The following is a 12,623-nucleotide window of genomic DNA, read 5'->3' as shown; positions in this document are numbered from 1 at the left end:
CTTCTCCCTGAGGTATGGCAATCCTTCTCCCTGAGGTATGGCAATCCTTCTCCCTGAGGTGTGACAATCCTTCTCCCTGACGTGTGTCAACCTTCTCCCTGAGGTGTGCCATCCTTCTCCCTGAGGTGTGTCATTCCTTCTTCCTGAGGTGTGCCATCCTTCTCCCTGAGGTGTGTCATTCCTTCTCCCTGAGGTGTGTCATTCCTTCTCCCTGAGGTGTGTCAATCCTTCTCCCTGAGTTGTGACAATCCTTCTCCCTGAGGTATGGCAATCCTTCTATCTGAGGAGCGATATGAGTGACCACAAATCCTCCCCGAGGTGAGATTGCATGGTGTGACAATCCCTTTTGTTGCTCAGGTGTGACAGTGACAACTTGGTTTGTAACGAGGTCTGGTTTGTAACGTAATAAATGTATTAAAGGCAGAATACGATTGAAAACTAAATAAAAAGTATATAGACACTTACCTGACACATCATTTTTAAACACTGTAAATAAGCAATAATTCCTTCTAGGCGGGATCAGAATTTTTTAATTTGGGCCTCCTGTGTTAACTTTATGACATCATTCACGGAGACAAGGAAGTGATTCGACTAAAATGCTTTCGTTTGGTAAACGTCGTTTCTTGTCGCAAAGATCGTCCATTTTCAAGAGCCTTTTCAAAGCAGTTTCTGCAAGGATGGTCCATGGGGAAAGCCCAGTGCAATCTGCTCTTTCACATCTAAAAGACATTGCAGTAACGCCAGATCAGCCAGAAGCCTACAAGGAAGCAGCAAAGATCTACAATCCAAACTATGCCTACGAGCAGCCAGCATTTGTGGCCTTTCCTAGAAATGTCGATGACATCAAGCGATGTTTGAGGGTTGCTAAAGACACTGGTACTCCATTGGCTATCAAATCTGGTGGACACTGCTTTGCCGGATACTCTACCATCGATAGCCAAGGTTTTGTCGTGTCCTACAAGAACATCAACAATGTTACACTCCATAATAACATGGTCACGGTAGAGTCTGGAGCAAGCTGGGGCGACGTGTACTCGAAACTTGAAGGCTCAGATTATGTAGCTGTTGGAGGATGTGTACCGGCAGTCGGTATCGGGGGGTACATTCTCGGAGGTGGCTACAGCATGCTGTCGCGTGCATATGGTGGTCTGGCTTGTGACAAGGCAGTGTCATACACGATGGTGACGGTGGATGGCGACAATGTCGTGAAGGCATCAGAGAACGAGAATGAGGATTTGTTTTGGGCTTTGAAAGGCGGTGGAGGAGGAAATTTTGGAGCTTTGGTTAATGTGACCCTAAAGGTTAGTCCTCGCCCTCGTCAGTTCGTTTGGACTCGCCTCATTTACGATGACAATGAAAGCTGCGAAAAAGGTCTTATTGCAGTTGGAGCTAATTTGAAACTCTTGCCAAAAGAGCTGAACCTTGACATGGCTATTCATGGCTTCTTTGGGAAAAGGGTCCTCACTCTTGATGCTGTCTATTCTGATCACCACGAAAACAAAGTTTTAGAAGCGCTAAAAAGTCTTCACCCAACGACGACGGATCCTCCACGAAGGTACACGTCTTACTTGCAGTTCGTAAATGAATACAGCAAGAGGCATGGCTTTGTTCATTACGAAGTAGAGCCAATATACATCAAGGGAGCTATGATCAAGTCCTTGCATCCAGATTTGGCCAAATTCTTTGCTACTTTAGAAATCCCTTCTGAATGCCTTATCGAGTTCGTCCACATGGGAGGTGACATTCAACAGTTTTCTCCAACATCAACAGCTTTCCCCCATCGCTCTGCTGAGTACAGCTTTTACACATATGGTAGGTTCATTGACCCAGAACACAAGGAAGAAGTGCACAGTTTTGCTACGTCAACATATGATGCTGTAAAGAAATCAGGCTGTGCTGTCGGCAGTTATGTGAACTACATTGAACGCCACCTTAAGAACTGGGCTGATGAGTACTATGGGGTGAACTACAAAAGGCTCTGTGAAGTAAAAAGTAAGTGGAATCCTGTGGGAAAGGGTTCATTGCATTTTGAACAAGAAATTGGTTCCACTTGGCAACCTAAAGATTAAAAAAGTTAGTTATTGTCTGTTGGTAGCTTCTACTTCTTGAAGCTTAATGATAGTAATAAAGACGTACATGTACTAGATACTATGTTTTAGGATCTTTTAGGATACTAGATTATGATAAAAATTAAATAAAGGACAGATTCAATATTAATAACAGTGTGATAGAATTTTACCACTGAAGATTAAAAAAAGTTACTTAGTTATCTGTTGGTAGCTTCTACTTGAAGCTTAATGATAGTAACGAAAGACGTACATGTACTAGATAATATGTTTTAGGACCTTTTAGGATACTAGATTATAATAAAAATTAAATAAAGGACAGATTCAATATTAATAACAGTGTGATAGAATTTTACCCCTAAAGATTCAAAAAGTTACTTAGTTATCTGTTGGTAGCTTCTACTTGAAGCTTAATGATAGTAACAAAAGACGTACATGTACTAGATAATATGTTTTAGGATCTTTTAGGATACTAGATTATAATAAAAATTAAATAAAGGACAGATTCAATATTAATAACAGTGTGATAGAATTTTACCCCTAAAGATTCAAAAAGTTACTTAGTTATCTGTTGGTAGCTTCTACTTGAAGCTTAATGATAGTAACGAAAGACGTACATGTACTAGATAATATGTTTTAGGACCTTTTAGGATACTAGATTATAATAAAAACTAAATAAAGGACAGATTCAATATTAATAACAGTGTGATAGAATTTTACCCCTGAAGATTAAAAAAAATTAGTTATCTGTTGGTAGCTTCAGATCTACTTGAAGCTTAATGATAGTAATAAAGACGTACATGTACTAGATACTATGTTTTAGGACCTTTTAGGATAAGGGACACATTCATAAGAGACATATTAATAACACGGTGTGATACAATTTTACCCCTGATGATTAAAAAAAATTAGTTATCTATTAGTAGCTTCTACTTAATAAAGACGCATATGCAGATACTATGTTTTAGGACCTTTTAGGATACTAGATTATAAGAAAAATTGAATAAAGGAAAGATTTAATAATAACAGTGTGATAGAATTTTACCCCTGGGTTCCCGAAGGTGCTTTGCTCACCCTTACTTCAAAAAATAAATAAATAAATAAATAAAGAGAAAAATCCGGAAAAGATCCCACAGAGCACCCTCAAAATGGTTGGCTTTTTTCTAGCGACACCCTTTTGTCATTTGTAAATCACCGGCAATATCGTCCAGTATCATATCATATACAAGATAAAAGTGGTAAGGTAACAGCCCTACCATTTTGCCTTCCCTGATAGGAAGCATGTAGATGCCTGTGGTCGATATATCAGCAACTATCGGCAGAAATTATCTAGCTCGGCGTCATCGCTTGGGAAACATAGACCTTAGATGGGATTTCGAAGAAATGAAATAACGAAAAAACGAAAACTGGGCTCATCTAACATAAACATGCTGGATGCAATTGCAAGAAGACTGACAACACTGGCACTAACTTAAATACCAATTATCTTGACGAAACAGAGTTTTTTTCCAACTTTCTAGGTAGGATTTTTGCCTTCCAACTCGTATCTAGCGCGTGCTAGTGTGTTTAGAAACGCGATTGTATTGTGACGTGATTGTATAGTGACTAGCGTGATTGTATCGTGAGCAGTGTGACAAGAGAGATCGTCGTGTTGTCCTAGTGTGTTTACCCTGGGTGCCATATATTGTGTTGTGAAGACAAACAGAAGCTCTGTATTATAACTTTGTCGTTCCTGGTAGAGTCAGTTTTAATTACTGATGTATAACTCCTTCACGGGAGTCATTAATCAATCTACCGTATATTTGATTTTCATCGCATAATAAAGTCAGGAAGTCCAAAACGCAAGTTTTTCCTGAGCCGTTGTACTGGTCACACAAAGAGTTCACAGACGTTAAGCAAGTTGTATTTTATATCGTTCTGATTCAATTTTGGACAGTGATTCAATGAGAATTACTACTGACATGTTATAACACTGACGATTATCGATCTCACAGAATACGTCTCACAATGCAAGACAATCAATGAACACTGAGCACAAGGATATCACCAGCCCAGTAAATCCTTTAAATGGACTCCTACACAATAATTGTACTTATACAATCTACATAACTATAAATATTACTGTCTAAACCTATTTTACTCTTAAGGAGATTTTAAATTTTCTTTGGTAATGCACACCTAAATCTTCACTTGCAAATAAGTTTGAATCAAGGGTATCTTAAGATGAGCCATTATGTTTTCTCAATAGCGAGTGGGTATTAGACATGTCTTTGAAGAAGGCCTTCGTTATTAAACTAAGAAACTCGTGAATATATATATTAAAATGGGTAGATTAAGGTTTTGCTTGTTTCATGCCAAGCTCGAATTGCATTGAGGTCACAACAATATCTGGAATTTTCTCAAACTTTGCCTCTGCACCTTTTTCCAGTATACACCTATTTTAAAAAACGTTGTCATCGTCAAAGGCGATAGGTTTTTCCGAGACAGAAATGGTTTCGTTGAAAACAAGGAATATTGAATCAGTCTCAACACTAAGGTCCATATTCTTGATGAGAATAAGCAGCAGAAAAACAAGTCATTCCAGCTATTCTTGGATCTTGGAATGACCTATCTCCTATTACTTTTTGCCTATCCCTTTAGGCGAAGACAACGTTCTTTGAAATAGGTGTATATTCTTCTGTACTGATATACATGTTCCACAATACATTTCAAGCTTGGTTAGAAACATTGCAACAAAATCTTCACTTTTTTTGTGTGACATGGTAAATTTTTAAATAGTGATGATTCAGGTACTACACGAATGCAAACATTGAGTGTCCACGTTCCATGTTTTGCATGATTGACTTAAACTTTGCACAAACTCGTTAATACAATTCTATTTCAAGAAAACATAATGGCCCATACATACTTTATCTTTAACATTACTTTTTTAAAAGTTCATTCCCTTATTTTTTGTTTTTGGATGGAAATTGTCAGTGCTCCTCCCTTTAAACCTGCAAATAAATCACCAGCTTTAAGTTTTATAGAGAAAGCTAAATAAAAAAAATATATCTGTAACTACCTATTACTAGAAATAAAGTGCCAAAAAAGGATAAGTTATTATAGTCATATTTAAAAAATGGCTTTAAATACTTAAGATGCATCTGAAAATGGCAGAATGAGATGCATAATAGGTATTAATCGTTTTACAACTTTTATAAACTTCATGGTTGATGAGGTACAAAAAGTTGTTTTGATATAGTGGGTGATTTACTGAAGATAATGTATAAGAGAGGAACACAACAATATACACCTATATTTTTGTCCACTTTTCAAATTAAAGCTGATTTGTCATTTCACTTTGGCATGTGAATTCTTCTTCAAATGACTTTCAGAATGTGTCTTCATGCAGACTCAAAAGCCGAGTCTTAAAACAAAGTCCACAGGACAGGAAAACTTTTCTTTGGAACAAATAGATCTGTCTCCATTGTTCCCATGGAAACTCGGCAATTGGGGTTAATAATGTCAATGGTGTGCAAGGACAAGCGTCCACCACCACAAAGAGTTTCCATATATCCATGGCATGCATCTTGCTATACTGTCTTCTCTAGATCCTGTACATGGTATACTTTACACACTTTTAATATATTTAAGTGTGATTCTTGTTGCGCCTGCACATATTTTCTTACCATTAGATACTCTATATTACATATAGAGCAAGCAGGTTTTTTCATGTTCAATGTCTTAAGCCTTTTCCATCACCATGTATATATGGCAATTGTCTGTTAGTAAGTACAGGAGTAAAGTCATTGGCACATCACTATTAAGGTTTCCACAGCTCACAGAGCTATTTATCTGTAAAACAAATTAAAGCCAGCCACACTCAGCTTTACTATCAAGACATGGAATCCAATTCCTACAGCAGATAATTAATGAAAGATGAATTAAGAAGCCTTGTTGGAAGCATTTCATTCTGATGGACTTTCCTTGGGTATTATTTCAGCTTCAGCTTTAAACTTTTTAGCCTCAGGCTCTTGATTGCCATGTCCTGCATGCATACTAGGGTTAAGCATGCGCTTGGCACTATTCATCACCATGGAAACAGCAGCAGTGGTAGCAGAAGGTGAGAGGACACCAAGCGGAGAGGACTCTGGGGTCAATGTTGCTATGCTAGTGACGACTAACGGTGCTGGGAGTCTTGGTTTTGCGATAGGTTCTTGGCCAGTTGGCGACACATTGGTAGGAGTGGGTGCAGGAGTGAGGACACCAGCTTTAATGGCAATAAAATTGATCAGTATCAAGAATAATGCTGGAAATTACATATACGGGTTGAGTAACTAATGAAGATAGGCACTTGTCTGAAAACTTAATTAGTTAATGGTACTTGGGAACTTAGGGAAGGTACAGGGGAACAACTAATACGGTTGATGGTAGCCTGTAGAATCTTTACAACATCAAGTGATGGCAGCCATGACTGGAGGCAGGAGCAATACAATCGTTTTACATGAGAAAGAATTAAATTCCCTAGAGCAAAGGGATTTTATTGTTCTGCCATCTAACCACAGGAAGCCCAAGCAGTATTATGGGATGGGCACTTGATGGTGCAAAACTGCTAATCAATCTGATCTAATCTGATTTACATGAGAAAGAACTCAATTTCCAAGGGGAAAACATTCTTTTGTTGCAAAGCCTCTATTGATGATTACCAGTAACTTGTTACAATTTTTTTTCTTGATCAGCGGCGTGTAGCAATAAAAACAGTGGTGCTTACCTGAGCTAACAACCAATGATACTGCAGGAATACTTTTCAGTGATGATGACATTTGTTGTTTGTTGTCAAGGGAAACCACTTTAGGGCTCTCAGTGGGAGATTCTTCTCCTGACGACTGTGACAGCCCATTCTTTTCTGGCTCATTCCCATCTACTTGTTTAGTTGCTTCCCCAGCAGACTTAATGACGCTGACTGGGAAAGCAGCAGCTGGGATGAGTTTTGCTGCTGGGAGTTGATGCAATGCAAACTTGGCTGGAATAGCTTGAAGGTTTTGGACTGGGATAGCATGCCTAGCAATGGGAGAGGACATCACAGTGTTGTTTATGCTGGAAGAGAAGATAGGAGGCGTGGATTCCCCAGATGTAGGTGGTGGTACTGTTTTTGTCGGTGATGACTCACGGGAGTGTGTTGCGGGTGGTGTTGATGGAGGTGGCAATCGAAGACCATGGGTGGGTGAGACTGGAGCAGACCTAGAGAGAGGGGAAAATTTAATAATTATAAATAGAAATATAATAATAATATTTTACTATGGTGCCTACTCGCCAAGGCGATTTTTAGTAGGGCCCTAGAAATTATTAATATGAAATAATACAAATTTGGAGTTAATTTATTGATTCACACCGATCTGACTTGGTTTCATAATATATTTCAAATGAAAAAGTAAAGGTCATGGATGTGCTACAAAATGATTATTGCTTGGCTGAAACTGTTTCTTAGGGAGGGAGAAAAACTGGAGAACAGGGACAAAATCCCTGGTCGCAAGGGAGGGAGTAACAGTTTAGTGAGGAATCAAGCCTACGACCCCAGGTATAAACTGCTAAGTGATGAGAGACAGCACTGCATGCATGCTGCCTTTGCCACCAGAGACAGTAAGACATACCTGCAAGATGCTACACCAAAGGGTGGCTTGAAACAAGGGACACCCCTCTGCCTTCGTTTTCTAAAGGCTTGTTCTGACAACTTCTGCTCACAAGCTGGGTCTATTCTCCAGAATGATCCCTTGCCTGGCTCATCTTGCGCACGAGGCACTTTTACGAAGTAGCGATTCAATGATAAATTATGACGAATGGAGTTCTAAACAAAAAAACAAAAAAATATATATATATTAATGCACATTTCCTAATACTAATCCTAATAACTATTTTTTAAAGTGTTATTCTTATTCTCTTCACTTGAGGGAAAATGAAAAAAAATCTAAAAAATGTTATACACTTACCTGCCAGCCCTTATCCGCTGTGCGATAATAGGGATAATTCTTAGTTATGTGCGCATATATACCACTGAGGGTTAATTGTTTGTCAGGTGCTGTCAAGATTGCCTGTACGATAAGCTGTGCATATGAGTATGGTGGCTTGCCATCCTCTTTATTGCCCCCATCAGCATTTGATTCCATCTTGGAATCCAATGACACAGAGCTGGAATTACTGGTGGCATGTGAAACGTTAGCTGCATATTCTGCAACAGCTCGTAAATTACTGACAAACTTGTGATCTTCCCTAGAATTGCTTGGGCTTGCAGGACATGAGTTGGGAACACTGGAAAAATGCAAGCAGAACATATTTTTAAAATTTCTGCCTAATTCTACATTCAGTGTATAGAGCACAATTAATATATGCAAACCAAACCACATCTGATTGCAAAAAAATATCACTCAATCATCAATCATATGGAGTGATTGTGGGCTTTGGAATAAAATACTTTGCAAATTATAAATTATGTATATAGAACCCAGAATTCTTTCAGATTGTAGATCATTTTATTCAATTCATTGATAATTCGAGAATGAAACACAATAGAAATCAAAACCATGAAGAATTTTGTATATCTGATACAATATCCTGTTCATTTGCATAACCTTTTAACATGGATTTTTTTTAGCAAAACCTTAGTATCTAAATCTTTGAAATTTAAATACATAAAATTATTTACCCAAACATTGAATAAGGAGTCTATGACATTTGTGTCCAAGTTGCATCAGATTTACAATCACTTGCCTCCAGCTTGTGTCATAAATTTGATACAACACAGCACTCGTAAACATTACATGGTGGGTACGACAAATGAAAGTCAACCATATTACTAAACATTTCACGCCCTATAATCTCTCTTCTCAACTGCACATCACAGTTTTTACAAAGAGACTGTGATCAGCCTATATGTAAAGAAAGTTTGAAAAATAAGCACCAAATTGGTGTAACAAATGATTCAATTCCTTCCTCTAGTGAAAAAAATCCATTAATACTCAGTATCAATGAATGCTATCATATCAAAATATTTCAAAATAAAAGCATTCTTTTACATCAAACCCAAGAAATTCTACGAATTGAGCTAATAAAATAAAATCCAACACCTTATTTTGATTCACAATTTGAAAGAAAAGATATCACATATGCTGTATTTTTCCCAGTTATTTCTAACCACAATTAGCCTAGACATCACAAATATTTACAATAAACCTAACAATTATCAATTCTAATATCTTTCTGCATTTTTCCCCCAACTTAATTATAAAAAAATTATTACCTCTTGCACTGATCTTTTGCTGATAACAACTTTTATTGACAATCTGGAATTTTGATTGAGTTTCTCTTTTTTCTCAACTTCCAATTTCAGATACAGTAATTAAATTATAATAATAATAAGCTACAATATTGAACATTTTTTCTCATCTGACAGGTAATAAATCATATCAAAAAACATTATAATTGAATAAAATAAATAAAAGTACTGGGTGAGTATTGTACAGGTATTGTGTAGGTTATAAGTGTGTGGTTTGACAAAATCTCATCTTAATGTCTGGATAAAGTGTAAATAATGCTCATGTAAGCAAAAATATAAGAAGTGTCTCGAAGTAGGAAGGAAACATTGTCACTGTATCAATTTCCTAAAAGAAAAGAAATAATCTATGGAAAATATTAACATAAGATTGTCTTTAAGTGGCAAATTGCTTTAAGGAATAATAATATTTACAATAATATTTATAATAATATTGCCGTCATTTATAAAATTAGATAGGGTTTTGACTATAATCTCTCTGAAATATAGTTAACATGGTGAAAAAGAAAACAAAAGCAAAGAAAGGAGGAAGGAAGTAGTGGAAAGAAGAAACTGGAAAAAAGGGATAGGAAATAAAGGGAAGGAAAGCAAAAAGGAAAAAAGAAAAAAGAATGAACAAATGCATTTTTTAGGAGTGTAAAGCCATGTAAGCAAAAGGAAAAGAAAGCCAGTGTATGAGTGAGAGGTTTATTTCCATGAGAAGTACATTACAATTCAAGGAAGGAAAGCAGTGCTTAGCAAAATTGCATTTTCTGATTACTTCCACATTTTTTAATACTTTCAGAAAAATCTAGATGCACATTTTTTTAAATTATGCATACATTTTCTTTGATTTTAACTTCATGCTCTGGCTAAACAAGCTGCATTTACAAGTTATATGCAATTGCAATATAACGTAGATCCAATTCGTGAACTATGAAACTAGATGAAAATCCTCCTCCTGTATCTTTCTTTTTCACTACTTTTTAAAATTTTTTTTTCTAAAATTAACTTCCATGCACAAAATCTCAAGCCTGAAGCATCTACTTTGACTGCGAAACTACATCTATTTGATTAGGACAATGAAGACTTGAAAAATGGAATGGGTATTTCAAGTTGTTTTTTTGAGCATCAGACACACTTAATAAACCTTATTGTTGTTACCCAGTGTTTTTTTCGAATCAAAACAAAGTGAGAGGTGGTGTAGAAACTTAACATTCTAAGATAAAATGAATTTGATGGAGAAGCTTTAGATACTTTAGAGAGAATAATCAAAGGAAGTAAAAAACTGGTCTTGAATCTAAAGACTTTTAATTGTTTGCTTTTGACTAGCGGTGAAAACTACATCTCACGTATATCGACAAAATTACAATAATTGTCAGACAAGCAACATACAGATGGCGATAAAAAATAAAATAAGGAGTTTAATTTTGATCAAAAAACAACACAGCTTTGTTAAATCCTGTAAGAAAAAAGAATTACTTGCTGTACGCAGTTTAAACAATCAAAAGAAGTGTGAGTTGTTTAGTATTCAAACGTTTTTGTACATTGAAAACAATAAACCCACCAAAACTACTGTTTGTATTATATATACTCGATCAAACGATCAAGAACATACAGTGACTAAGCTATGAACGCACAGATTGATGGTAAGAAGGATAACAATGATCATCCTTTTTTAAAGATTTTTGTAGAATAACTTATTTTTCACCAAATCAAATCTAACCCTTTTAGGGTCATCATGGAAGTAAAACATCTTCAAATTACGACCAATACTTCTTGGTCATCAAAGGGAAAAGAATGTTATGGAAGCGTTTGAATCAGTTTTCAAATTTAGATTCAATTGGGAATCCTTCTCGGGAAATCAGACTCTCTAAAACGGATATAATTGCACAGAAAAGGATGGACTTGAACGCAAAAATCAAAGACTAACACGTGGTGTCAAAATTGAATCATTAAGTTTGTTTTTGAGTATTTCGCAATCTCTCATGTTGACGAGGTATCCTTCAAATTCCTAAAAATTTTTGCTTGTTTATAGGAACACTTTTTGTAATTAACTACGAATCAAATCATGAGAAGACTATCTTTAGCCATTAAGACAAATCCTAGTGTTTAAAAAATAAAAATACATGAAAACTTGAATGATAAACAAGCTGTTATTATCTTATGTGTCACTGTTGCTTTCCAGTTTAGCGACGATAAACAAGTTTTTTAACCGGTGCAATTTTAGTCCACTGTTCTTTGGTAATGTACTGTTAGATTGTTTTAAGATTTCAAAGAAAAACTCACCTTATTGTCCCGGTTGGAGAAGGGATTGGCGAAGAAAATGAAGCATCGTGATCTGGAATGTTTATTTTCAAAGGTGCTAGCTGGGTCTTTGTTTTGGGGGGACTTGGTACTCGTCGAGGAACACCATCATTCAACAGCGAGGTAAAACGTATTTTAACGTTGGTCGAAGGGAATCTTAACACACAGCTAAACCCAAAGATAATAAAATATTAACAAAACAACGAAAATAGAAAGTCTTGGTAACAAAATATGGTTAAAAAAGATTTGAAATTTTGACTTACGCGGGCGAGAGTTTCAATGGAGGAGCACCTCGTCTGGTAAAAACGCCGTCAACAAATATTCCATTTTTACCATTACAAGACAGGTAAAAATTACCATTTTCATAACGAATCTCCAAGTGCCTTCTAGAAACGAAACTAGAATGTCCCATGTTTACATCGACGCTTCCAAGGCTGCTATTGCGGCCGATAATGATTCGATTTTGACGGACAAGATATTCGAATTCACGTCCTTCAAGCTTTGCTATCGGAGTGATATTGTTTACACCAAACCACAATGGCTTACTCGCAGAAACAGGCGAAGTTTTGCTGGCTTTGAGGGCCAGCAGAGCCAGTGCATCGCTTTCTTGATCTCTGTTGGGTGAAGACATTATTCTTCAGGCAAGATCAAGCGTTTTTCTTTTCCTTGCACAAGGAGTAAAAATCTGATGGAGAAAGCAAAACAACAACACGAGGAGAAACATACGGGAACTCTACTAAACAATACATTACCTTTTAAGGGTATTATTTCCATATATGGTCATGTTTTGTAAACAACGGCGCTGATCACCCGATCTTCTCAACAAAATCACCGCCGCCAACAGACGCCATGACAAAGTATTTCAAAACAATCATCTTTTCCAAATAAATACTATCCTTGGAAAAATCCAGAAAGTGTTTTCATTGATGTTTTGAGGAAAAACAACGGAAGTCTGTCGTGTGATA

General features: G+C 36.5%; 1 protein-coding gene across 1 annotated transcript; it reads right to left on the bottom strand.

The window, feature by feature from the left end:
* Positions 1-3,957: 3,957 nt before the first annotated feature.
* On the bottom strand, positions 3,958-12,382 carry LOC116298885 (forkhead box protein K1). Its single transcript, XM_031707461.2, has 6 exons — positions 11,922-12,382; positions 11,641-11,826; positions 8,033-8,351; positions 7,697-7,890; positions 6,817-7,286; positions 3,958-6,315 (listed from the first exon to the last, which is right to left on the bottom strand). Exons 1-6 carry the CDS (start codon positions 12,287-12,289, stop codon positions 6,014-6,016), a joined length of 1,839 nt encoding a protein of 612 aa, XP_031563321.1. The 5' UTR covers positions 12,290-12,382; the 3' UTR covers positions 3,958-6,013.
* Between the last annotated feature and the right edge of the window lie 241 nt (positions 12,383-12,623).

This window comes from Actinia tenebrosa, unplaced genomic scaffold (assembly GCF_029948245.1).
Source record: "Actinia tenebrosa isolate PJP-AT-01 unplaced genomic scaffold, QUT_ActTen_1.0 PGA_scaffold17__23_contigs__length_9995812, whole genome shotgun sequence".
NCBI lineage: Eukaryota > Metazoa > Cnidaria > Anthozoa > Actiniaria > Actiniidae > Actinia > Actinia tenebrosa.
Note: the sequence above shows the minus strand (reverse complement) of the source record. Positions and strands in the feature narration are given on the sequence as shown.